This window comes from Apium graveolens, chromosome 7 (genome assembly GCF_009905375.1).
Source record: "Apium graveolens cultivar Ventura chromosome 7, ASM990537v1, whole genome shotgun sequence".
In the NCBI taxonomy this organism is placed as follows: domain Eukaryota; kingdom Viridiplantae; phylum Streptophyta; class Magnoliopsida; order Apiales; family Apiaceae; genus Apium; species Apium graveolens.
Genome location: NC_133653.1, coordinates 5,588,161 through 5,615,395, shown reverse-complemented (window position 1 = coordinate 5,615,395; position 27,235 = coordinate 5,588,161). Strand labels below are relative to the sequence as shown.

Here is a 27,235-nt window from a genome sequence, read left to right as displayed (position 1 = left end):
AAAATTTAAATTTGAATTTATTTTGTATCTATATTCTGTAAAAATTTTATGTAAAATATTATTGTAAGATATATGTATTCATATAATTTTGATAAATTTATTTAAATATTTATTTATTTTGTGTACTTTCGTTTCGTGTCGTGTACTCAAGTATAAACCCAAAACCAACACTAAATTCATCTTGTACTTTCGTGTTCGTGTACCAAAAATGTCAAACCAAACCCGTTATTTTCGTATCATTTTCGTGTCTGTGTTATTGTGTTATGTACGAAATTGCCGGCTCTAAATTTAATATTTAACGTGTGTCCTTGAACCGACATTAAAAAACCGAAAAAAAAATCAATGACACAAAATTTAATGTAGAGTAAGAAAAGATCGGCGTGACGTACGTGGGCACTCATATGCATCACGTACATACACGTGATCCCGTCCAAATTCATTCCTAACTAGTTTATGCCTTCAAAAAATTGTACACATATAAATATATGAACTTTGTTACATCCCCTCTCATTCATTCACCCCCTCGTAAACCTAACAAAACAAACGAGGGCTTTTATTTCTGTCTCATATTTCTCATTCCACCTCCACATTGCCTCTTTTTTCATCCGTAAGTTCTCATCTTTATGTATTTTTTAAGTTCTTGCAAGATTTGATTCTTGTTTTGTGATGTTTTGAACAATGCAACTTGTATATTTATGATTGTTTTGTCATGGTTTGATGTTTTTTAACTCGTGATCTCTTGGTTTACTGGTATCTGTTACGGGTGTTACGGGTTCGAATCTTGTTAAAAACAGGATGTGTGCGGAGTGTGTTAAATAAATATATTCGAATCTTGTTAAAAACAGGATGGGTTCGAATCTTGTTAAAAACAGGATGTGTGTGGGTTTGATTATGGTTGTTTTATTATTTTGATAGTTGTGTGAAATCATGGTGTTGTGGGTATTTGGCTATGGCTCTCTAGTGTGGAACTTTGGTTTCGAGTATGATGAGAAAGTGATTGGTTATATCAAGAACTACAAGCGTGTTTTCGATCTTGGTAAGTGTTTCGGCCAACATAAATTTAACTATTTATCCGTAAATTTTGGATTTGGATTTAGATTTGATTCGTTTATTGATTGTTGTTTGATGTGTTGCAGCATGTATTGACCATAGAGGTACTCCTGAACACCCTGCAAGAACTTGCACACTGGAATTCGATGAAGGAGCCATTTGCGTAAGTACTGTTGTTTTTCAGAGATTTGGCTATACTTATAAGTCACTTATTTGATTTAAGTTATAAGTTACTTATTTTAAGATTTCTCAAACGGACACTGTGTTTTGTTTTGTTTCAGTGGGGTGCAGCTTACTGCATTCGAGGTGGCCCGGAGAAAGAAAGAGCTGCAATGGAGGTATTAGGTCTTATCCATTCATTTGATTGAATTTTTCTTGTTTCAATTGAACAGAGGGACTGAAAGTAATATTTTTTTTAATTTTTAGTATTTGGAGCGAAGAGAGTGTGAGTATGACAGAAAGACAATTGTTGATTTCTTCAAAGTAAGCATATTCTTCATTTTCATCAGCAATGTGTGTTTTTGTGTGAATGGTATCGCTTAGTTTGTTTATGCGTCTTTCTCCAGGAAGAGGATTCGGAACAACCTGCTATCACCGGAATGCTAGTGTAAGATATTCAGTCTCTTCCTCGAAAGAACTTACTACTTATCTTTTGTTTCAACAGCAAGAATCTCAGTTTTGAGTTTATCTTCTGCAGTTTTACATCCACTCCTGACAAAGTGTCGAATAGGTACTACCTCGGGCCTGCTCCGTTGGAGGACATGGCATGGTGAGTGTTTTTGCTTCAAATTTTCGATACTTTTGCCTGTTGTACTAATGTCTTGACTGGTATTTTCTCCGATAACTTATACTGTTGAGTGTATTGCCATTGTTATCAGGCAAATTGCTACAGCACATGGTCCCTGTGGGAACAACAGAGATTATATCTTCTTGTTGGAGAAAGCCCTGTTTGATATTGGTAAGCATTCTCACTTGTCTGCTTAAACAGAAATGGCTTTTGGATAGTTCTGCCCTGTACACCTTGTCACGCTTGATTTCGCGCCTGTTTGGGAAACAAGATTTCATTTGAAATTCTGGATTTGATCAAATAAGCTGTTTGAGAATTTGGATTTAAATTTCATTTCATATTCAGGACATTCAAATATTAGTATAAATATGAGAATTTGAAATCACAACTCAAATCCTATCATTTGAAATGAAATGTAAATTTACAAACGTGCTCTTATATTTCTTGAATTTACCAGGCCACGAAGATGATACGATCATAGAGCTTGCGAATGAAGTGAGGAAATACATTGGAACCGTTACCGGTCTTGTGAAATCTGAGAGACGGTTAACCGGATCATCCAGTCCCCTCAACGCGCACTTGTCGTCGTCTCCTCTTAAAATGGTGCCACTCCAAGAAGCTGTAGCCGCTGATTCGTAATCCGATTTTGGATCAAACTGGAAAAGTCTGCTTAATCAACCCATAATACCCATTGTAGTCTCACTAATCACAACAACCGCGCCTTCATTTTTCGAGCTTTAGACTGATTAGAAGAGTGTAAGAAACTGACAAGTCAGTGAAACGGATTTGTAATGTCATGTATGCCAAAGACTGTTAATGCTGAATGAAATATATTTTGTTATGAGTTTTTAGTTCTTACAGTTTTTGTACATGTAAAACTATCAATGTATCCGCATTACGGATCTGCATAAACACATTATTCTCAATCTGATATAAAGGAATCGTGCTAAAACACAAAGCCCTGCTCTTCAGAAATGTAAAATATTAGACTTCTACAATTTTTCAAGAAACAAATGTATGCATATGCAAGTTTTCGCTAAAATTTCACTGATAATGTAAAAGATATAAAAATCACAAGTCTTCTCAGCCACCTAAGAGTTCACATATATATTACACAATATATTTTTGACAGATTTTGGCATGTCCTGAGACCTCATACTGTCTTTGCTTTGTGCAGATTTTGAAACAATGGTGAGCTCAAACGTGATAAATTATTGATCACTAAGAATTTATATATTCTTAATTTCAGATTATTTTGTATATTACTCCTGTTTGTGTGAGAGGCGACGACGAATTCTCAAGTGTCCAAACTTTCCTGCACCTGGTGATGAACCTTCAAAAACAACTGGTAGATACCCAGTTGCAGACTTGTATCTCTGCTGAATCTGTAAATTTAAGATTAGAAATTAGCCTGTTATTTCTTCATAAATCCTGGAAATTGATCCAAGAATTCTAGCATATCAGGAATGTTTATGTTACGAGTTTCAGTGGCAAGTAAAAATGAAGATTATACATTACTCTAACTTTCTTATACACCAATGGAACTGATGAGTTTGACTAACTACACTTTGCATACTGAGTCACTGTGAACTTATCTCTTACTAGGTTTCTTTCACATCTTCTTACCTCATGTACTTTCAACCTTCTGGCCCGAAAGGACAAGTAACCATAGGGCCAAAAATTTCACTATAACTTTATTATAACCTCATTGATTTAAAATATAGAAACATTCTTTAGGGGTAATAAGAAAATGGAGTCGCACAGCTTAAAAAACTAACCAAGTTCACTTTATTATCTATGACAACATGTTTTAAAAGCCACCATAATTGCAAGCCACAGTCCTTGCATACAATTACACTAAATGTTTATCCCTAAAATACTAGCTTCTAGACTAGTTGAAACTAGAAATGTTTATTAAGCAATTACCAACTTACATTACAGACAAATCAGTATGATTAGTAACTTACCCGTAAAATCTGTTGGCTGCTTCGTAGACAGTTCCTACCAACAACACTAATTGTTCCTCCAGATCCACCACCTGTAATTTTTGCCCCATACAGAGTCCCGTCACCAGATTTAGACGATTTACTTTGCTCAGTCTCTTGCACCAGTTGAACTAGCTTATCAGTGCCATCCGAGCCAAGTCCACAAGCACTATAACTATAGTGGCACTGCAGAAGATGGTAAAGGATGAAGTACAACCCGTTCTAAACTAGTCCTTCTATTTATATTTAACTTTTTCTGCAAAATTTATGACACATAACATTTTTCTAATAATTTTTTATATATTAATTAGACGATAATATTCATGTGATGGTAAAAAAGTATGAAATATTTAATGACAATCAAATCCAAGTGATCAACTAATATGCTTGGAGTCTCGGAACAATAGATACCTTTAGTAACTACTGATTTTAGTGCTTGACAGAAATTTATAATTGTGAACTCACACACTTGTACAAGTTTTAAACACTTGACCTTATAGAAATGGGTGCCTCACCAGTAGGACTTCCTTCACAGTTACTACTGGCTTGAGATTTTGCATTATATCCAAAAGCTTATTGTAAATCAACATATATTTTATAACAAAACTACACTTTGTCGACCAACAAATTCTTGAAACTGACATCCAAGAAGGCATGATTACTAGACCAACTGCAGAGTCAGAACTCCACTCAAACAAAGGAGGTTTTCTAGTTATATTGGCGTAACCATACCTGATACATCAGTTCTCCAAGTGCCGTAAGTTGGTCATCTGATGCAGCAGATGTTAGTAGTGCTTTAAATGCCTGTAAATCAGTAGATGTTGCTCATTTCCTTGTTTAGATTACACAATATAATAGATACAGTATTGTTATTTTCATATCAGAATCATGAGAAACTACGAACAAGTAAAGAGCAATTAATTCACAATGCTTTATACAAATGTAGTATATGACAATTCTCGCTATCTATTTGTATGGCAAATATACAAGTTTTGATCTAGTTCATACTAGATTTAGTTTGATGTACAGCTTCAATGTTTACAAATTACGTAAGAAAGTTGCCAGTTTTTATGATTCTGGATGATCAAAAAGCCAATATTTTACATTCTGTACGCTATTGCACTCAGATGGTTCTACAATGTAATTACACAAGGGATGCACAAGAGCACATGCATGCTCAGTTGGATGATGGTTATACTTGGTTAATGTTTAATCACCTTCATCACAGAGTATAATCTGACCTGGAAATGGAGGAGAAAGAATAATATGCAATCCATCAGAAGACAAAATCCCAAGGTATAGAGAGACCCTCCGTTATTTCCACAATAAGACTCACGGGTGGGTTGCTTAGTTCTATACTTCTATGTATTATTACTACTTTGATACTTCGATGTGAAAACACGTGTCATGGCAGTAGGGATTTCAGCTATAATCCGTAGGGATCGTCAGAAGATAGGTGTGTGTATCTCGTGTGTATTAATTTAGCATTAGTCCCTACTGGTTTTTCTTTCCGTTCCTTTATAGTTTAATCGTTGCTTGCTGTGTGTTCTCACTAATTCAGGAGTGGCTGCCATCTAGAATCCTAGTTTCCTAGATAGGTGATTTGAATATTCTATAGGGACAGCTGGACGGGATTCCAGGAAATCAGGGATGACGAGGGTAAGTTATGTATCACGTGTAGAGGAGCTTGCTCGTTGGTTTAAGGGACTACGGCTTGTTCTCGGCTGGCCGTAGATGTTAGGGTGGTGTTTCATCAGCTTGCGGCTCCTGTAAGGGTTTTCTCAGGCCGTAGGCTCCAAAGGATAGCTCCTGAAGGAAGAGAGATTTGAGGGCCATCAACATGTATGTAGGTTTTTATTCTATCTTTGTTCGGTAAAATTTTGCACTTACGACGCTGATAGCCTTCTTCTGTTCACCCTAGATCTTACTATATTCCTTCAATTCATTTAACTAATGTTGCTATCGTTTTTCCAGAGCCATCAAATCTCTTTAAAGACTATGTAGAACTACCGACCATTTTGTATATGTGTGATTATTATTGAAAAAAACACCCACCATTTGAAGTATTTAAGAACATGAACTATAAATATAATGAATTTACACAGAGAAATATCTGAAAAAGAAAAGTCAGTAATAACTAATAAATGTATGCAGACATAAGGAAAATCGAGTAATGTTATAATTACGAGAGGAAATAAAAAATTTCTAACCTTCACCCGGAAATTTTCATATATAGGATGTTTGGCAGCAGCTTTTACTCCATAACTACGCTTACCATCAATGATTGTCACGGGATCCTTGTGGTCTCCATATTTCTCCAGAAATGTGTCACCACGCATAGACTCAGGAAGAATCTTAGCATACAGCGATTCATATCTACAATATAAATAAATTAAACAAATTACATAAAGAATGTGGCTAGGCACTAGTAATCTGTAATAAAGATGTTGGCAACAGCCGAAATAAGGTAGCTCGCGCAATGTGAAATCATAATGGACCATGACAACTTCGTGTCAAGAAAAGGTCATTTCTCTACTTCAGTTTAATATCTATAAAAAATCACAAAAATTTAAGCAAAGACTTGAGACTTAGTACTTGGCTGAGTTGTCTTAGACCTAGTACCTGTGAGGTGACAAGTTGCACAAGTAATCTAGTGACTTTTCAGCTTCAAGTGGTTCAAGGCTGTCTTCTTCCACTTCATCTGTATTTGTCCCATTTGCAATAGATATGAATTGGCATAACTTGGCAGATGCAGTAGATTTGATTATTTCTCGACCCATAAAGGCTCCGATTCTGACAGAACCATAATCTGCACCGCCAACGCTGCATATTTTCCAATTAAGGGTTCATAACAAAAAATAAGTCTTTTTTTTCTCAAAAGGAGCAGGGTTTGGTGGGGGTGGGGAGACTGATCAAGAAGACAATTATGAGGTCATCTTACAATAATCACAGGAATAACTAGAAACTTGGTAAGAGACACGATACCTGTGCCGTAATCCTGAATCAATTCCCCAAAACCGTATATGACTAGGAATGTCCACAAGCCCAAGTACTTCAGCTGGCTGCAACACATAAAATCATTTTTTTAGAAACATCAGACTATCTTTAGGTTGGATCCTGCAATAGATATCACACCTCATACCTGACAAATCATAGCAAGAAGTTTGTTGGCTTCACCACATGCTGAAGTCATCTGATCCATCACTCCGCATGGAGCACCAACAACATGGTTCTCAACCTGTTAGAATAAATAATAGAGATAACTTCGTAAAAGGTTGCAAGACAAAATAGTTATACGTTGAGTACTGACGCATTATAATTATTACTTATTTATCCATTAAATGTCAGACCTTTTGGCAGAGCAAAGCAAGCTCCCTTGGGCTGATGTCCAAGCCTGTGTCACATATTTCAGAAAGAAAAGTTTATTCATACAGCCCAAGCTAAACCACTATTAGGCATTATTACGAAGTAAACCTTACAGACTGAGGTTTTATTCATATTGCACGATATTTTCCATATTGAAAATCATGCACAGTTGGTAGTTAATTTTGGTTGGAATAGCCATAAAATTTACAACAGAGTATCTAGTCTTCACTATAACAGATTTCAAGGTGGAAACAACATCGAAACAAAAACAGAGCGCCTAAAATCAGAAGTACCAATATTTCTTTGCATGGAAATGCACAACTTTCATAAATTCTCAACAAATATGCGTAAAAGCTATCAATATTAACTTGGAAGTATAAATAAAATGCATCAATTCATCAGGCGATTAATGTGATTACCATGAGCAGCAGCTATAGCAGACATGCTAGCAACCTCTACTGAAGCAGAAGAAGAAACGCCTTTGCCTTCTGGTACAGCGGAAGAAACCTATTAAACAATAAAAGAATTGCTTCTAATAACATATTCCTTTATAATTTATGATTTTTATTATCTGCTAATTTTATCACCATCACATTCACATACAAGCACTTCTAACACTTAACCAAAAAAAAAGTATCAACAATTTTTTATCAAAATTTCTAGCCAAGTGTACACAAAACATAAACAGAAGCCACTGTATATCCAACTGTCTAACATAATATTGTGAGCGCACATATACAATCAGTAAATTCCAGTAACTTGTCTAGAATGTTTACCAAACAATGCATGCAATCCAACTTTTCAGGCGAATAATATATCAACAAAAAGAAAACCGATTGAATTGTTAAAGACGGTTCGAAGAGATAAGTGAATTCATCATAAATGTTTTTTTATTCAATATTAACATTACCTTATTATAACAAACAATAACAAAAAAGATCTAGAAAAATCTCTTGGCAGGATAGTAAGCATGAACATTTAAGCAGTTATATGAATGTTGGGACTCCAGGCATTAAGAAAGAACAGCATCACCACAGCTATATGAAAATAAGTTATACCAGCATACTGATGCTATTCTCAAAGCGAACACCCAGTTCTTTCATTAAAACCAAAATAGTTCCCGCAACATATGCAGCCCATCTACAATGCACCATTATTAGTAAAACACCTCATGGCACTCTGAAATCAGACCAAACAAACACAGAAAAGTTTCACACTTTTGAGATGGATCTTGAGCAAAGTAAACTTTAGCTTTTTCATACGCCATTGGCTCCCCACCATCCATAAAATCTGAGATGTCCATGTCAAAGGTTGGACCACGATTGCTTAGTTCAGAACCATATGATACCTAACATGGGTAAATAAGCGGTACCAGCGTTATTTATAGTAATATCATAGAAACATAATAGATATAAATGACTAAATACATGTCTGGAGTTATACATTCTGTCATGAAGACTTGGCTAACTTGTTTTTTTTCATAGACGACACCCCTAGTTATAGGAGCCATCTCCTGCTAGAAAAATGATCCTAAAAAAATTTATTAAAAAAATTTATTATGCCACTCCACAAACCAAAAACTAGACATGGGATGAGAAGTTCCATCCATATTGCTTGCTCTAAAAGCATACACTTAATTACTATTAACAAAAAAATGCCTTTTTGTCATTTTAACATGCATAGACAAGGAATTATCATGTAACAATGGTATTTACTTCATGTAAGATTAAAACTTTAATATCTGTATGCCTATATGGAAAACGACTGGATAGGAAAATAGTAATAAGCAGAGCCCAGGATGTACTATTTGTAGCACTGGCGACGATCCTTGACGTCGAGCTTGGGCATGCTTCCAAAGCTTCTGTTTACTTGGATGAATCACTTGGACAGCAACATGGCAGGCTTCTCTAATAGGCATCTGCAAAGTGCATGGAAAATGTTGGGGAATCATGTCATACAATTATCTCTCCAAACTAATTTTAAAATCATTTCGATCATATTATCCTATCAAAGTAGGCCATAGTGCAGATTATTAGTCTTTTATTGTAAAGGAGACACAATATCTCTTTCTTTCTACCATATTGCTGTAATATATATGATGGAGTAGATTAAAATCCAATACTCCAACCCCGATTCTCATATTAACCTTTTCAAATCAAAAGGGACACTAGTGTACAATTCTCATTCTATTTAGGAGGCTGTGACAAATAACGTAAACCTTTGTTTGCATTCTGCTTTTTATATTTATACCATACGAATGATATATGCCAGTGTTTTGTTGATCACCTTGCAACAAGTAGTTAAAACCGAATACATTTCTAGTTGCAGCCACCCCCACTCTCTAGTGCCCCCAATCAACGGGCTTTTATTCATCATACAATTAAGTTCTAATTAGTGAGTCCAGCGAAAACTTCCAAACTAATTGCACAATGATTATTTTCCTTTAATTACCTATTATGATGATTAAGCATATAATCCCGCAACACTGAAAACAGAAAGAGTAAATTACCTGCAAGACAAGGCTTCCTGAGTAGTCTGCGATTCCACCAACCACATCCAACCTTCCAGGAGCTCTTGCCACGATGATGTCTTCCTGTATAATATAATGTATGCTTAGATTGATATACAATAAAACCACTAAATTATAAACAAGGACCAGACTAAAATGGTATTTCTTCATACTTGTTTACAACAATAATCAGAAAAGAAAGATCATCAAATATGGCACACTAAAGCTAAGTAAAATTTGTAAGAGGTTGTTGGAAAAAAAATTGTATGATGAGATTTTATGATTAAAAAAAGTAGAAGCTACAGTGTTACTATTCAGAAATCATGAACTGATTTTAATGTGCATACATGTGTATATATAAAAGCTAAATCTCCAGACATTACATTGTGCAATAAAAAGATCGATTTATTCCAAGTAATGTTGGTTTGCAACAAACTTATAGGTAAGAAGATGTTTCGATGGAGAGTAGGAGAAGGGTCACAAATATTGATCGAAATTTTTGGTATGACACCAACACGGATTAAACATTTAAAGGCAATAATCAAAAACTAAATTAAATACTTAAAGGCAATTATTAAAACCAACTGGGATCCAATAACAGATTGCAAGCATATAGTACTCTATTAAAATTGAACAAGCCAGCTTTTACAGTAAGCTCGTCATGCTATGAGTACAAAATATAGGCATAGAGGCAACTTGGTACTACCCATGCTTGTGCATAAATTGTGATTAGTACTTAATTCAAGAATTCTCAAAAAAAATATCCAAATGTAAGAGACCTCCCAGTTAAAAAGATTAGCAGCAGCCATGCGTTCTCGCATCTGTCGCTTTTCAGCATTCTTTCCAGAATCATGTAAAGTATTTAATTTTGCCAAACTCTTTAAAAAACTCATTGTATCCGAAAGACCTAAAAGATCTCCATGAAGAATCTCAAAGTCCTGAATGTATCTAGATCAATAAGAAACATGCAAAGATATGAGTGTAAGTAGACAAAAGGAACATACATTGTTAATGACGAACAAAAACAGCAAGGAGAAAAAACTCACGAGTTCTCGAAGACACTTGACTGATTTGTTTCAGCATTTTGTGTTCCAGTACGAAGACCAAATTCACTTTCAGCATTTGCATACCACTCTGGAATGGAAATGTCTCTTCCAGGGACTCGTTGTAATTGATAGCCAAGAACAATAGCATCACGCAATCTCCTTGCTCCACTCAACTACAACATCAAGCAGTCTAGATATTATGTTGGAAAAAACATATAAACCAGTACTTAGTTAAAGATTAGTAAACCGTGATCTATTCACGTGAGAATTAGTGAATGTCTGTGCATGCGCAAGTATAACAATTTTCAAAGAATTTAAAAAGCTACATCCAGCAAAGCAATAATACATTATAAAAGAAGCTATTGAATATAAAATGTAGACCCATTTACCTTTTTTAACTCACTAGCTTCTGTAAATTCGATCTATTTGACGGAGATCACTAATCAGACAAATTTAACAAGTTAATATGAAAGTTCCAGTTTCCAAGTAAGTTTTGGAAACTCAATGATCATGGAAGAATTAGGAGGGGTTAAAGTACAAGTCCAAATGAATCACTACAATGTGGCATACCAGTGTTTACCAGGCATTATAATGCCCCATTTAAGTTAGCAAATATAAAATCATAAATGCTCATTTTAGCTATAAAAAATAATAATAATAATAATATTAATATTATTAAATAATGACAATAATAATAATAATAATAATAATAATAATAATAATAATAAATAAATAAATAAATGCTCCATTCAGAAATACCCAATCAAGACAATAGCGCCACCCTTAATAATCTCCCAATTTACTTGAAATGGGTTCGGTCCCTTAAAACAGCCTTTATATGAAAAATAAGGATAAGGCGGCATACATCAGGACCTCCCCCAGACCATGCTGATGTGCGAGCATGGTGCAATGGACACAGCCTTTTTTCAACATTTGTAGCTCTTTTTATGAAGAAGCTGCACATTTCATATTTTTAATTATATACTTTCTAATGTTTTTTGGAAAACATGTATAATGTTTCGAGATAAAACCTGAAATTAATAAAATGACTGTTAATTAGAAGTTACATATTTTTATGGTAACAACTCAACCATATGCAGAGAAAGCGTCTGCAAGCAACCACTTCAGTATACACACACACACACACACACACACACATATATATAAATCACTTGACCATAATGAAAAAAAAGTAAAGCTGAAAAAAAAATATGAAATAAAGGAGTTATACCTTGTTTGATGCATAATTCTTTCCAATAGCTGTATCCTGCAAAATACGAGCTGCAACCTACATTTCAAATAAAGTATTAAAGAATATACAAAATTTAATTAGAAACACCTTTTATGAAATAACAACAGTCTACTGAAAACAAAATAAAGGCCCATATACATATGCTGCCGAATGAAGAAAATCCAATTCTCCTGATAACAGATTTTTACTATTTTCAAACACAATTTCATGCCTGATATCTTTTCACTTCGGGAAAGTCTTCAGTATAAAACATTAAAACTTATTATCTTTATCACATATAGGCAACTTCAAAACTCTTTAAAAAGCCAATTATAGTGACTGATAGGCACAAAGAACTTTGGATATGGAACTAAATTTGCCAGCAAGATCAAGGTCTTTTTTGGATAGAAACCAAAGTTGTTTTTGTTGCCTGTCACGCTTTAAGCAGGTGTGTAATTTATATGACACTGCTCCATTTAGGGATATAATTTCCACCTCTGAAGTAACTCTCAGATACAACCATGTATCAGTCGTCAGCTCTCTCTTTCGTACACAAATGATAGTCTTGCTAGCACACCTATAGGTCTACCTCAGTCTATCGTTAAATCAATGTGAAGGCATTTCATAGCCCTAATATTCAACACAAAAAGCTCCTTCTAACATATGATATATATCATTATATCTTATTCATCGTCTCTGGTAAGCACATCCATCTGAGCATGTGCAGTATTTGGTCACACTTATTCAAAGAGCACATATAACATATTTTTCTATAATGTTAACAATGTTTATGAAGAAGAAATACGCAGGAATCCAATTGGCTTCATTTTAGTAAGTGCAAACTTGATCATGACACAACCATTAGTAATGATGTTGTAAACAATTGCCGATAATGATGCAAACGGTATACCTCACCACCATTACAACCTGCCTCATAGCAAGGTTTCAAGGTAACTGCACGTTCAAGGTAAGGTCTCCATTGTCCAGTTAGCAGATCCCTCCTAATCATCTCAACCCCTCCTTGAAAATACTGTAATAAAAGATTTAATTGCTCCAAGATTCGTTTAATATGAACTTTAAGAAGGATAAATGAAATCTGCAATCAAGAGTTCGAGGAAAATGAGAACATGGTAATACACTAGTACCTCGAGCATATTTCTTAGGAATGGCTCCTCATTGAAATAATCCCTACGCACAAAGACAAACGGTAACTTGTACGCTAGGGCTTCACTCACCGTACCATATCCAATCTTTCCTGAATCGAATAGCTAATGAGTTTGCACGCACTTAATTCATATTCAAGTAAAGGATGTGATTTTACTACTCACCAAGCATACAATCAGATGCTGCAATAAGATCTGGCGTATACACATCTTTTGCAAGCTTAATGAAATTTGGAGGAAGAACCTGGTTTTCTGACGCACCACAGACCTAAACCAAACAGTAAGGACCAATATTCCAAATTGTGCTTACTATGAAATCAAGTGACTGAAAAATATTTAATTAGATCCGGGGAGATACCAGGCAAAGCCATCCAGAAGGCAAGCTTTCCTCCTTTAGCTTCCAACCTGCTGGCTGAATGCAAACATAAGATTAAACAACTAAGAAAACGACAATGTATAATATTGTAACTCGGACATAACCCCGGTGATTATTGACTTAGATGGAAGGAAAATAGTGGGCTAACGAAGGAGTGCCCCAAGGGGAGGGGAAAAACTAAAAAGAACACGTGTCCTCATCAATGGACAATGTAAAATGTATATCTTTCATAAAAATGCATAGCAAAGAGGGAGCAGTAGCTCACTTGTCCACCAAAGTTGAGGATAACAAGCTTCACATCTTCTGCAATTCCAAGTTCTTTTCTCACCTGGAACAGTTGAGAAAATATACATGTATTTAGAAAGCATAGTATAGCTCAGGGAAAGACAGATATAAGCTATTTTCTGTTTCAAACCTCCTCTCGAGGTTTATGCAGCCTTCTGACAACCAAAGGAACGTCAATAACATCACGGAAAGCAGGCACTGACGCCAAAACCAAGGTCAAACCAGGCAGTTATTAAATAAGCCAAAATCAATGTTAAGAATGTTCCAGAAACACATACTTGGACAGTAGCCTGGAAGACGGATAAGAAATTCACAGTGCGAATAATCCTCTGCTATCTGTGTCAATCAACAGTATTAAATATCAGAATATTATTAACATAATACAAGTGCATGAGAAGTTGAGGTAGGGAGTAACCAACAACAATCTTCCAGAGTACTAAAGAGACATTAATGCATTCCAGTTCCACAGGATTTGAACAATGGTAAATGAGAATGGGATACATTTTGTACTGAAATATCATTCCAATTCCCATTAACCGGATTTAAATCCCATGATCCAAACGGCACCTAAAAGAGTTAAATGTTTTTCATCTTCGTGATATTGCCATGACTTTACATATGCATAAATCAAGTGACAAATAGAATAATCAAACTTAAAAGGACAAATTTTCACTATATAGTTCGAACAAGTTTGCTTCAAACTATTTACCATATGTGTCATACATGTGAGACTAGAAATAGCTAACATGCATCATGGGGTATGAAGCGCCAATAGATGGACAGTAGTATCTGTGTGGTATTGAACTATGAAGTGGTGATAGATGGAAACATAATTATGAAACCAAGAAATAACTGATATAATAATTTAAAAAAAAAAGAATCTTGAAATAAAGGTATTTATTCAATTTCTAAAATGTATATATACGAAACAAACATAAACTTAAACAAGGGTATAGACCATGTGCATTCTTCTTTTGGTACAATTAAATGAACACTGCTTTATTATATCATTTGTTCCGTAATAATGTAAAGCATTATTTAGTTCACTATAATTGAATACATCACTTATTCTCTCATTAAAATAAAAATTTCCATGGAAGCTCTTTATCTGACTTTCAAATTTTGGATATGTAATTATGTACATATACAGGTATGCCATAAGCAGGGGTTTTAATAATATAAAAATAAATGAAGCAGGTGGAAAGTTCACAATTTACTGGAGCAGACAGAAATTTAGATAAATCTAATAAAGAGTCCGTTCAACAAGAAGAGTGCTAGAGAATCTAGTCCAAGTAAATTGGAAGTAATGCCCCTAGTTTGGTGATGATATTCGTAATATATGACATGCCAGTAGGACAAGCACTATTGAAAAAAGTAATACCTGCCAAACAATGGATCGGTGATGATATCCTGCAGCCATCACATACTCTGCATAGATGAAATCCCAACTACAGAGTAAAAAGATGAATCAGAAAAGTATTATAAGAACAAAACATTATCAGACACTCGATAAATTGGGTTGAAAGAATTTTACTGGGCGAAGTATAGAAAGGGTCACTAGTCTTAATATTTTCATTAACGGACCTAAACAAAAACCAGAACTTCAAAAGCTACCTTGCTTTCAAATCATGGATAAAGGTCGGGAGCAGAACTAAACTCTCCCATAAGAGATGGGCACAATTAGTGTTGCCAATAAAATCTGTTTTCCTCATGCAGTCTATATAGATGATTTAGAAATCATAAAAGCTTCTGGCAAATAACATAAATAATTTTTAACTTATAACCTCTTACACTCACAGAAAATCATTTACATACACTGAAATGGAATCGAAATTGCTCAGTCATGACATGTGGAAAAAACCAACAATTAGCCAACAAAATAGTTAGGGGTATTAATTAAATTGTGATCCATGTTGACATGTAAAACAACACGAAATCTCATGATTCATTCAAAGCCTATAGGAAGAAGGAAAAAACAAGGGGAAGTTCTATCTGCTTAAGTAATAGGTCAGTATTCCTGTGGTGGCATATTATAGTAGAATTAATCTCAGTAGAGTACACTAATTCCAACAATAATATATAGTACCTGAAATTAGTAACACAAACAGACCGTATGCCAGCATCAGCTGCGGCACGGCAGGCAACTGGAACAACATCTGAGACCTATTAAAAAAAGAAAGAATATTACTGAACGTCCACTAGACATCCCAAAAGGGATATCTAAAATAAAAAATTATGTGAAGAAATATCAAGTTACCACTAAGTCTGCCTTGATAGAGTGCAGCCACTCTACTTCCGTTTTTAAAATGGAGTCACGAGGTGCAACAGCTGTCTCTGAATACTATGATAACCAATAAAATTAGAAGCAATAAAGAATCTAGGATAAATAGGAATTTGGGCATAGTATGACATGGAACTTTTATAGAGCCCTCAAGCAAGTCAGCATAAATAAATAGTTTCTGCAAGCATAACTTACATGACAATCATATCAGTAACTAAAATTACCTTCTCCAGGGATGCGAGACGATCCACTGTCAAAGCATCTGCTTGAACAGCTCCACAATCTAGCAGTACCTGTAATAGTATGTAACAGTTACTGCTTAATATACATACAATATAAACAAAAGTAAGAAATAATATTCAGCCATACAATCACACTTTGGACACTATAAACCTTCACAAACCTTTCGTAGGATGAGTCGAGGAGATTGTATCTCAGTCGTAAAAACAAAGTCAGGTGCACCAGTGACCACATGAACATCATGTCCAGCAAGTATGAGGTGTCTAACTACCTAGCCATAAAATTGAGAAAGAAAACAGTAATGAATAACCCAAAAGCCAATGATCCTTGAATGTCTTATCTATACATATTTAGCATCACATACACAATGAACTAAGATCACTTCAAAGAAAACACACACACACATGTCTCCTATTCAAGGTTCTAAGAAGCTGCCTTAGGCAGTGATCAGTCCATCACCTGAGGAGTAGGTGGATTAAAAGCACCTTGAATCAGAAATGTTTGGCTCGGAGGAAAAGAATAGATGAAAAACATAAAAAAAGGAATGCTCAAATTGAAAATTTTACAAAGAAAAGAGAATGACCATGAATATCGGCGAAATTGTTATTGTGCTTCTGAAGTTCATGCTAGTTACTCTTAAAAGCAAATTAAGATAGATTAATTAAATTAATGACAACTTTCATGATCAAATATCCAGATATCCGTTTAACATTGGATAAACCTTTAGAAGGTCCTTAAGCACATGCCAATTTTCAGAACTTTGCTCTTAACTACTTACACTAATTGCATATCTGGTCTGCTTTTGATTTTTATTAATTTTAAGCTAGTCGTCCTTATAAGCCCTAGTCAACACACTAATTTGTAATTTCACTTAGATAAACACCTCTCAAAACCTTGACGTGCTGAAAGACACACTAAATGAATCATATACATTTATCACTCCCTCTTACTTAAGCCGATCACCATAACTAACCGACTAAGGAATACAGACTCGCTAACAAGCAAAAATAAGGCGTCATAAATTAAACATTTAGGCTACGTTTGTTTCACGAGATTAGATAATCGAAATGTGTCAAACGGCAGTAACAGAACTATAATTAACATATCCTTCCAAATAAACATAGTCTTAAAGCATATGTAAAAATGTCAATGCTATACTCTTAAGCTTGAATTTGTACAACAAATTAATAATACATTTCATGATTAATCTCCAATTATCCATTTAACCTCGCTAGAAACTCCTTAATCACCTAGCAAGCATTAGAAAGTTACTCCGAACCTACTTTCTATACTCCAAACTTATAAGTAACTTATAACTTATATTTCGACTTTCTTAGTTTTAACCTACTTATAAGTAACCACAAGTCAACGCACTAACTTAAACACCAGTCAACGCTCCCAAAACCTTGTTACGCTAAAAAAACAAACTAAACTAATCACACGTGCATCTAACACTCCCGCTCACTCAAAAACCTCCTTAATCCAAACAAATTGTACTATAAATTAAATAACGAGAACGATGACTCCAACTCGAGACCACTCCTAAACCGCAATGAAAAAGTTGTAGGTAGAAAATGCACCTCGGTAACACGAGTGGCGTGACCAAAACCGTGACCAGTAACATAATAAGCGAAAATCAACCGGTTCGAATGATCACCATTAGTTTCACCTTCAATTATCATTTTCTTCTCCATTTCTATAATTCAAAACAATAGATACAGATTATAACAAATAATCATATATTAATATCAGTTTGATTGTAGTGATCAAATTATATAGAAAGTAGAGAGTGAGAAGATAGAAAGTGACGTGGTATTATTGGCCTTATCTGTTAAGGAACTGTTTGGTATAAGAATTTGTTTGCGTGAAATAATTAAAATCTGTTGTTCGTTATCCTTTGCATTATTTTTTTTTTCTTGAAAATGATGCACATCAACTTGATAATTAGATAAGGTTTACAAAAAAGAATAACATTTCAGGATAAACAATTTTTTAAATATATCAGATCTTTGTCCTTGTAAAAAAATTGTGCCATGTTTGAAAATCATTAAATAAATTTTATTTTAATATATCACAATCCTTTTTCAGAAATTATTATTATCGCTCAGGTGGTAATAAATTTTTTTTAATCCTGTCCTATTATTTTAGGTAGTGCAATTTGATTGGATTATAAAATTGGTTGAACAAAATCGAATATGCTATTATTTTGAAATAGTCAATTGAATATCCTAGTTAGGTTTTTTAATCACACCAATAATGTTTTTTTCATTTATTATGTTAACGTAATTGTAGACAACAAATATTGCATTTTATTATTATTAACGCACGCCAACGTGATGATCGATTGATTATATATACAGTCGGCTTCAGCTATGCATATATTTTTGGACAATGGTATCGATTAATTTAAAGTGATAAATTAGTGAAAACTAAAATAATAATTTATTATCTAAAACATAGTATCACGAATTATATTTTACTTAATGATGAGATTTAATCTTATCAATCATTTTTCTTCCTATCTTTGTATGTCGTGACAATATATTTTAATAACATTTTTTGACTCTGATGTAGTAGAAGATAGGACCTAATTTGAGACAACAAATAAAATAATTTAAAGTTTCCCCCATTATTAATAATACTTAACAATTTTTTGCATTTATTGTTTGTTTAATTTGAGCCCCTAATTTTTATGTAAATTAGAGAGAATTAGTGCCTCTTTCGTAGTAAAAAAATTCCATTAACAAATACCGTTTGATTGAACATGAGTAAGGTCAAGAGTACAAAAAATTGTGTGATGTGTTCTTGTAAAACGTTTTTATTAGTTGATATCGGTGTTAAGCACTTGGATCCATTATACTTTTTTTTAATCAATCAAAATATTACACTTGTCATTTTATACTCAATCAAAATCACACTGTATCATTTTATACCCAGTTTTGCATCTCTATTATTTTCCTCAAAAAAGTTGTCAGTGCAAACTTGGACGGAAAAAAATTATTAAGAGAAAGAATGCACATTTACCGGCACTGTAACATGAACTTCGACAACATGCAGCTTGAGGATCCTCTTGCCTGCACCTCAAAGTCGATATTGCAGGACAACTATATTGGGAGAATTATCGGCAATTATCAGAGATCGTGAATGTTTTAAGCACTATACAATCACAAGTTCCACGGGGATGGTACTGGGGGACTGTAATTGAGAGTATGGAGACGAAGGTAAGTGGTGGACATTTTGCGTTTTGTAACAGGTATTTGATAACTTTCGAACATCTAGAAACAGAAGACAGAAGACGGTGACAAGCGAAAGAGGAAGCCATCATCTTAAGTTATTTATTAGGTTTTGATTGATTGTGGTGGTTGATTCTGGTAGATTAACCTTATTGGAAGTCCATATCAATCTACTTGAATGCTGAAAGAAACATAGTCTCTCAATGATCCGAATATATAATCACGTAGAGTAACCAGCTCATCTAAAACCTTAAGGTGTTAGAGGAAAGTCCTAATAGGATCTTATATTTAACAAAGATAGTCAAAAATGAGGGGTCGGTTGAGGGAGCTAGAGGAAAACAGGAGAGAAGAATGTAGATAGGAAAGTGTCACGTGAGAGCACTCATCCATTCATTCATGAACAGCGGAGTGACTTAAGGCACTTAAACACCGATGAATCTTTTGCGCTGCTACTTTATGTACTAAATGTACTAAACTGTCTGTAACTGGAATCTATATAGGCGTCGTTACTAAAATCACAAACTACAATGTTGAAATGTGGTTATGACGGTGAATTACTGTGCTGCTGTCTAAAGTTGGTGGGAGATGGAGCTTTTGCTCAAGTAACGTACAAGAACTTATATTAAAATAAAAAAATATTAACAATGTTGATAACATTCATACTCTGTTCTAGGTTCCTATTAAACTAATCTCCTAGTAAAGAAAGGAAGAGATCGCAATTGGCAACTGATTTCACCTAATTACAAGTTTCCAGATCTTTATATAATGCAAACCTTAACACTCTTCATAAAATCCCTGGCTAACATTAAACGACCAACTAAACTGTGAGGTATTTGAATAATTTAGAATAAAAAAACTAATGATACCGAAGTACATATAATGGCTTGAATACACTGGCAAAGATTACATTTCATTTACCTTTTTAAGTTGCTTTAACAATTGTTTTTTCTTTAACATGTAAACAGTTAGTTATCAACACAGGTGAATAAAAGAGACAGATTGGTCAACCAATTAGCCATCTTGTGTAATAATTTGACCCATAACAAAGATACTCTACTTGGCAAATAAATATCTGAAGCAGTCAAAACATGAGGAAAATTATTTAATTTTTAAACATTCAATTTTAAAAGGAGGGCAGTATCATCAGAAGCAAGTTACATGTTTCGTCACATACAATTCACACAAGTTGAGGAAGGCACCCCCTTGCTGTTTTCATGTCATGCTCATTGATCTAGTCACGCTCACTAATTGCAGTCAAGTGCTCGTCTATCTCATCTGTGGACAATGCTCGGAAGATAGGATTTCCCTTCACCACAACTCCAACCTGTTAACAAGATAAACTTTAATGCCGACAAAATATGACAAACACTAGTAGGAGATGTGCTAATCTTCATGATTATCATCCCAAGCGCGAACTTAAAATTACATAAAACTAATGTTATCCTTCACATGGAACTTTTTTATAGCATATTACTTGACACAAAAGAATCGATTCCTAAAAACTAGATATGTTGTTCATTTGTTCCCCTTACAGTTCAATCTTTTAGAGAAGACCTAACAACTACAAGTAACCATCAGTACCGAGATAGATTATGACAATGTAATCAAGTAATAGTATGCTAGCCAAAACAAAAGAACAGAAAAAGCATAAATGATGATAACAGACAAATTTAGCTTTCTTTCTGCCAATCTAAAATACAATATGATAAATTAAAAAAGGAAAGAAAGAAGAAAATATAAGAAAAATTGTAATACAAAACATAGCTAATGAAGATGATGCCGGTTGACAAATACATTTCAGTATGATCGCAAGAATATCACTGTGGTCATTATCTCCTGAAAAGGATTTAATACCTTTGCCAAAAGCACAAGGACGGGTAGATTTATTGCTAATAAAAGACTCAGATTTGTGCTAAGAAAGGCCTGGATTAAAAAAAAATGGTAATATACGAAATGCAAAAAAAAAATTCCTATACATTTATATCAATCAATATATATACACACACACTATTGCTAACACGTATATCAAAATAAGGATAATGCCACTTCGAGAGAAGTTTTTTTACCCTAATGTGCTAAAAATAAAACTCGGAGTAGTGCAAATAAACTTGCACTTTAGTACCATTTTAACATAGAAAATTACAATTACACAAGAAATTTGTCTTCCTTATAGCATACCTCAATCTCACTAGCCTTCAAGTCCTCTTGTAAAACAGATTGCAGTGCTGAAATTGCAGTCTGTAAAACCAAAAGTTGCACCATTACGTTATATAAATTTCAAGGTAAGCGACACTCGTTTTGATGTCAAACACAGTAAAAGAAAGGAAATTTAGCTATGACACGACATATCAGAAGAAGACATACATATCATGTACTCATGAAAATATAAACAAATTTTCAGCAAGGAAAAGGGAATATCTACCTGGACAGTCTCCTCATATGTAAAAGCTGGATCATTTTTCATTTTCTTCTCGAGGAAATTTATTGCTTCTTGATCTTTCGATCCAGCACTTGTTGCCTAGAAAATATCGTTATCAATCAGATCCACCAAAGAGATTAGATTATATGACATGTACTCCAACCAGACATAGGTTATATGGAATCAGCTTTCTTTCCACGAAGGAATGACAGACCCCTAAAGGGAACAAGTGGCACACAACCATTTCAAATATTCAATTCTTGGCAGGCAAAAATGCAACTTCAGAATCACATAGTTAAGTATAAAAGTGGATGAAACTTCAAACTTTTCTATAACTACTATTGATCTATGGGTATCCATCTGTAATTTGCTATAAATTTTGACATTGACAAATTACTGAACTTCAAAAGCATATGCTTCATTTTTGCCTGCATTAATGTCCTAAATCATAGGGGCGAAACAGAAAATTATAGTCCTTGGTGAAAGACTGAATAAGAACTCTGAAATATTGCAAGGCCACATGATTTTGAATAGGCTCAAGAAATTGCAATTAAATATTTGCAATGTTTAGGATTGTTGGTCTTATACATAATAAAATAGATTAAAGGGAAAAATAGTACTGAAGTTTGGGGAATGGGGAGTAGGGATGTATCATGTAAATATGTAAGGTGGATGACTGCTTATGTTCGGGTACTTATATAAGCAATTGATATGCCTTCCAAGCAGAAGTAAGCCCAACATCAAGTTAAGGCCATTTCATTCCCAGGGGCCAACTTCCCATGCATTGTGCCCTACTCAAGCGCATTTACTCTAGTTGTTAATTGCTGATGGTGCATAGTTGAGCACAGTATACAACAGCTATTTATATTATGTGGCCCGAATTCTTGGGGCAGGATCTCCATATAGTACATCCCAGCTATGGCCTCTTTACAAATTTGTCGTAACAAGCATTGCTAGGTTAAGATTCTTTAAATGAAAAATTATACGGTAACGCGGACGAATCTAAACCTACATGATATGTAGATCGTCAACCGAGTGTAAAAAACTTCAGGACCAATCAAGAGAAGACGCGTAAAGTATTTCTCTACTGAGACAGCTAATGGACTGGGAACAATTTTGTCTAAAATATTTCAAGTAATATGGCAACTTTCTTTTGTTTTTGAAAAAGACCGTTTGTTTCAGGGTGATTTCTGAGTATTCTGACACATGCTAATGGACCGGCTAAACAATTCTTTGACTATTTGTTTAAAGTGTCTGGTCCCAGAGTCCAACGTAGCACTAATCAGAAGTGCTGTGAGATGGATGAGTATGCAGGAGTCCTTCAGTATTTTAGCTCATTCTGAAAGACTTGCTTCAGATAGTCATATCTAGATTCTATCATAATGTTTTTATAATGAATTATAAACATTAATGATTGAACAAGTAAAAGGAAATTTGTCTTCCTACATACATAATTCTTTAAAACAGTTTATATCACCTCTCCATCTTACTTTTTGTATATATCAACATATACTCCAGTTTCAGTCATCACTATTCCTTCTTAACTATAAGATTTATTATTACATCAAACTTGAAAAGTAACAAATAATTTAGAAAAAAGAAAAGTAACAAAGGAAGAATGGACTCTCGGCATTATAGCTATTGATCGACAAAGCCCCTAACAGAAGCATGTTGATGACCAGATATAGAGCTATATGGTGTGCTTAGGAAGAGTTGATCAATACGCACCTTGTGACCAAAGAAATGACCAGCAGGATCACACTTGAACAGTTGAGGCCCAACCTCGTCATCAATACCCAAGACCATAGCAACTGCCAGAAAATCAAAAGTGCCAAAGTGATAAGAGAAAGTAATCCTTACTTCATTTACTACTCTATCTCATTGGTTGACAATAATAAACATGAATAAAAAATTCCCATCTACACATGATGGAATAAATTAATTTTCTAAAGCTGCAAATAGTAATTTGTGATCCAGTACAGTCAATAAGCATACAGATGGGTACATAGCCCCCCCCCCCAAAAAAAAAAAAGATACACACACGTAATCCCATACAGTCATTTCTAGTTGGGAGGGGAAAATTTAACTGGGAAAACAGTATTGTGCAATAAATGTGTCCATGCATCAATAAATTTCAGCATAAATACAGTGTCTAATGTTGCAGTGACTATTAGAAGATAACTGATAGAGAAAGCATTATTCAGAACTAAAGGTCAGTTACAATGTTACATACCTACTCCTAGAGGTCTCATATAAGCATGCTGCGTATAGACTTGTGATTTATCTGCAATCCTGCATAGCAATGAGTATGATTTAAGTGTGAAGTGGAAACTTATTTTAATACATATATGGAATTTAAATATATGGCTTTTAGAGATCTCATAATCCCATTTATATCCCAGTACTTGATATACCATGATATGCAGGGGTGACTGCTTATCAACACATTCCCCAAACTTTGGAAACCGGAAAGAATTTCTGAGTGATATATATAACAGCTAATAGGAATCTAAACACCATGCACACAATTTATATGACTATATGTGACACTTTGAACCGCACCAGACAGAACAGAAATCGGGGAATAACAGCAAATTGTACTCACACGCACCACTTGTGAATAGATATCATACACATAGTGATATGTTATAAGTAATTTGGTCAATCAAATTAAAGCATGACATTTAAGTCACAAAAGAAAAGTTGTAGGCCCATTGCAGAAAACATTTACACTTTTTTACACGACCCCATAAACCATCATCCAATTAAAGAAAGAAAGGTATTACTCTTCATTTCAACTTATTACGTGTATCCAGATTTATCAATAATGCCAACTTAACAGTTGTTAGGACATCATCACTAGATTACATGGCCAAATTTAATTGACAGCTGCTCAATTTATTTAGAAAAAGTAACGAAATCGAAAGTATTGAAGGGCCAAAACAAAATGCGCCAGAGGCCCCAGCAAACTAACAAAGTTGAACCTGCATCCTACAAGTAATATATTTCGTACCATCTAGCAAGTGTATCAGCTGGCATCTCATATCCATATTTATGCCGAAATTCAGCAGCTTCATTTCTTGCTTGTTGAACCAAGGTCCTTGCATCAGCTGAAAAGTAATAAAGTAATACATCGATAATGCGAAACAAAATCACTCCAACAAAAAATTAAGAATGTAAACTATGGAAGGCTAACCAGTTGTTCCAGTAGCTACCAAGCCAAGGTACTTGGTGACGGAGAAAAGATGTGTAATACTCGTTGGATCCAAAAGCTTGTCCTGGATTCAAAAATACAACATATTAACAACACACAAATTCTATATGTAAATATATACAGTCAAACCTCTACAAATTAATAGTATCAACAAAGGTTATGAAGTTATCACCTTTCAATTTATCAAGACAAATTAATAATTTATCGAGTATCAATTTATCAACACAGGTTATAAAGTTTTTAAGCATTAAATTATAGAGAGTCTACCAAGTCATCGACTATTAATTTATCAAAACAGTTTGTTATGTTACCGAGTACATGACGATCAAGTATTAATTTATCAAGACATGTTAAATTATCGAGAATTAACTTAACAAGTCAAGACATTCTATTAAGTTATCGACACAGGTTAATAAGTTATCAACTACTGAGTACATGACATGTATTTAGTTACGGCGTATATATTAATCAAGACAGATTACAAAGTATCAAGTATTAATTTATCAAGTCAGGTTATTATTACATTATCACCTCTGAGTTAACAAGACAGGCTATTAAGTTATCGAACATTAAGTTACCGAGGCAGGTTAATAAGTTATCGAGGCAGGTTACTAAATTCCGATAATGAACTTAACAATACAGGCTACTAAGTTATCGAGCTATTGAGTATTAATTTATCGAGATTCTTCCAAATGTACACGAGCCAGGCTACATTACAAAGCAAGCGAAACGAGAACTCACCGGAACTTTCTTCTGAGTAACAACACAAACGGAGTCTTTACCTCGAACACCAATAGATGTTACACCAGCTGCCTTAACAGCTTTAAAAGCATACTCTGTTCAATTCAATTCAATTCAATCAGCTCAAACTTCAATTATTCGATAAATTAATCAAATTCGATTTGAATTAGGAAAAATATAAACGTACCGACTTGAAATAGACGACCTTCAGGCGAGAAGATCGTGATGTGACGATCGTAACCACCTCCGCTGCCTCGACTCATTGTAGCTGATTAGTGATTATTAGATCTCTCTGGCTCTGGTTGATTTTAGGGCTTTTATTTTGTTCGAAACAAAATGAACAATAATTTGAGACGACGAATGAATAATTTGTATTGAGTTTTCTTTCTTCCCAAGACAACTTTAATTTACTTGTTTTTTTAATTTATTTTGTAACCTTTTCTCGAATATATGTTTTTAGAGGGGGTTTTTTTGTTTTAAAATGTTTGTTTTTGTTTTTGCTATAGTTAGCTAATATCAAAATTATAGTTATAATCGTAATAGAGTAATGGTAATTAGTTAGTATTGTTTTCGATGCATTTTCTAGCCGGTGAGTTTAATTGTTAAGGGTGATTTTGAAAATTAAACGGTTGATTGTACTAATATTTGGTTCATTAATGATATACATGCAATATAAAAATAAAACTTTGGTCAATTAATCGATATTTATCCTAGCGAGAACAAAAATATACGGAGTAATGATTATTTTAATAATCTAATGTTGAAAATATATTTTTTCGTAATTATTTTTTGTTTATATGTACATTGCACATGTATGATTGCAAACTAATTTGTATAAATTTTTCAAAGAGAAAATGTCGTTCACTGTTAAATTACTTGTTCGAAATAAAAAAAAAATATCGTAGGTAAACCCGCAGCCACGACTCTTCGGGTGCGCACTGGGTAAACCCTACGGGCTCACGCAATAGCCTGCAAACCACGTGAACCAAGGTAAACCGCATTTAAACGACATACTCTGACTCAGGAGGCATAATCATAAATTCTCCTCCCGTGGGATTCGAACCTCTGACCAAGAGAATAGTTATCCCCTCTTTAACCAGCTGAGCCAGATTATTGATTTCAATCCCAGAAAAAATGGAAGTATGTAAGCCAATTATTGATGATCGGGGGAGGAAGCTAACTAGGAATTTCAAGCGGCGGATTTATTGTAAAGGCAGTCTTAAAGAGATTTAGAGGCAGAAAAGATGAGGTTGTTATACGGAAATACAAGAATATCAAAAAATCTTGCTGAGATTTATCATCAGAAGGA

At 34.2% G+C, this 27,235-nt stretch overlaps 3 protein-coding genes across 4 annotated transcripts; 1 reads left to right on the top strand and 2 right to left on the bottom strand.

Annotated features, from left to right (window-relative positions):
- Positions 1-472: 472 nt before the first annotated feature.
- LOC141671318 (gamma-glutamylcyclotransferase 2-1-like) lies at positions 473-2,678 on the top strand. 2 transcript variants are annotated; one of them, XM_074477506.1, is made up of 9 exons: positions 473-607; positions 916-1,036; positions 1,137-1,213; positions 1,332-1,388; positions 1,477-1,533; positions 1,617-1,657; positions 1,748-1,819; positions 1,929-2,008; positions 2,295-2,678. In XM_074477506.1, the coding sequence occupies exons 2-9, from the start codon at positions 928-930 to the stop codon at positions 2,474-2,476; spliced, it is 675 nt and encodes a 224-aa protein (XP_074333607.1). In that variant the 5' UTR covers positions 473-607; positions 916-927; the 3' UTR covers positions 2,477-2,678. The 2 variants fall into 2 exon arrangements, with proteins under 2 accessions (XP_074333607.1, XP_074333608.1); XM_074477507.1 differs by lacking the exon at positions 1,477-1,533.
- A 126-nt stretch (positions 2,679-2,804) lies between these two features.
- LOC141671317 (L-arabinokinase-like) lies at positions 2,805-18,128 on the bottom strand. Its single transcript, XM_074477505.1, has 29 exons — positions 17,900-18,128; positions 16,483-16,590; positions 16,304-16,372; positions 16,056-16,139; positions 15,885-15,961; positions 15,180-15,246; positions 14,077-14,134; positions 13,929-13,996; positions 13,779-13,841; positions 13,496-13,549; positions 13,303-13,405; positions 13,120-13,229; positions 12,885-13,004; positions 11,975-12,031; positions 10,744-10,916; positions 10,477-10,645; positions 9,698-9,781; positions 8,993-9,106; positions 8,406-8,536; positions 8,247-8,328; positions 7,608-7,695; positions 7,173-7,216; positions 6,965-7,060; positions 6,808-6,884; positions 6,445-6,645; positions 6,033-6,198; positions 4,555-4,626; positions 3,805-4,008; positions 2,805-3,222 (listed from the first exon to the last, which is right to left on the bottom strand). The coding sequence occupies exons 1-29, from the start codon at positions 18,011-18,013 to the stop codon at positions 3,100-3,102; spliced, it is 2,976 nt and encodes a 991-aa protein (XP_074333606.1). The 5' UTR covers positions 18,014-18,128; the 3' UTR covers positions 2,805-3,099.
- A 2,513-nt stretch (positions 18,129-20,641) lies between these two features.
- LOC141672079 (proteasome subunit alpha type-6) lies at positions 20,642-26,291 on the bottom strand. Its single transcript, XM_074478577.1, has 9 exons — positions 26,114-26,291; positions 25,927-26,021; positions 25,168-25,249; positions 24,985-25,081; positions 24,205-24,263; positions 23,700-23,782; positions 21,975-22,070; positions 21,731-21,790; positions 20,642-20,876 (listed from the first exon to the last, which is right to left on the bottom strand). Exons 1-9 carry the CDS (start codon positions 26,187-26,189, stop codon positions 20,784-20,786), a joined length of 741 nt encoding a protein of 246 aa, XP_074334678.1. The 5' UTR covers positions 26,190-26,291; the 3' UTR covers positions 20,642-20,783.
- Positions 26,292-27,235: the final 944 nt, after the last annotated feature.

Excerpts from the sequence above, each read along its gene's own strand:
- LOC141671317 (XM_074477505.1), bottom strand. The coding sequence starts at position 18,013 with ATGGAGAAGAAAATGATAATTGAAGGTGAAACTAATGGTGATCATTCG. Across the intron at positions 13,230-13,302 it reads AGCATCTGATTGTATGCTTG|GAAAGATTGGATATGGTACG; the intron begins GTGAGTAGTAAA and ends TATTCGATTCAG. Across the intron at positions 7,061-7,172 it reads TTGCTTTGCTCTGCCAAAAG|GTTGAGAACCATGTTGTTGG; the intron begins GTCTGACATTTA and ends TTATTCTAACAG.
- LOC141672079 (XM_074478577.1), bottom strand. The coding sequence starts at position 26,189 with ATGAGTCGAGGCAGCGGAGGTGGTTACGATCGTCACATCACGATCTTC. Across the intron at positions 21,791-21,974 it reads CATATGAGGAGACTGTCCAG|ACTGCAATTTCAGCACTGCA; the intron begins GTAGATATTCCC and ends TTGGTTTTACAG. Across the intron at positions 20,877-21,730 it reads TGAAGGCTAGTGAGATTGAG|GTTGGAGTTGTGGTGAAGGG; the intron begins GTATGCTATAAG and ends TCTTGTTAACAG.
- LOC141671318 (XM_074477506.1), top strand. The coding sequence starts at position 928 with ATGGTGTTGTGGGTATTTGGCTATGGCTCTCTAGTGTGGAACTTTGGT. Across the intron at positions 1,214-1,331 it reads TCGATGAAGGAGCCATTTGC|TGGGGTGCAGCTTACTGCAT; the intron begins GTAAGTACTGTT and ends GTTTTGTTTCAG. Across the intron at positions 1,534-1,616 it reads CAATTGTTGATTTCTTCAAA|GAAGAGGATTCGGAACAACC; the intron begins GTAAGCATATTC and ends GTCTTTCTCCAG.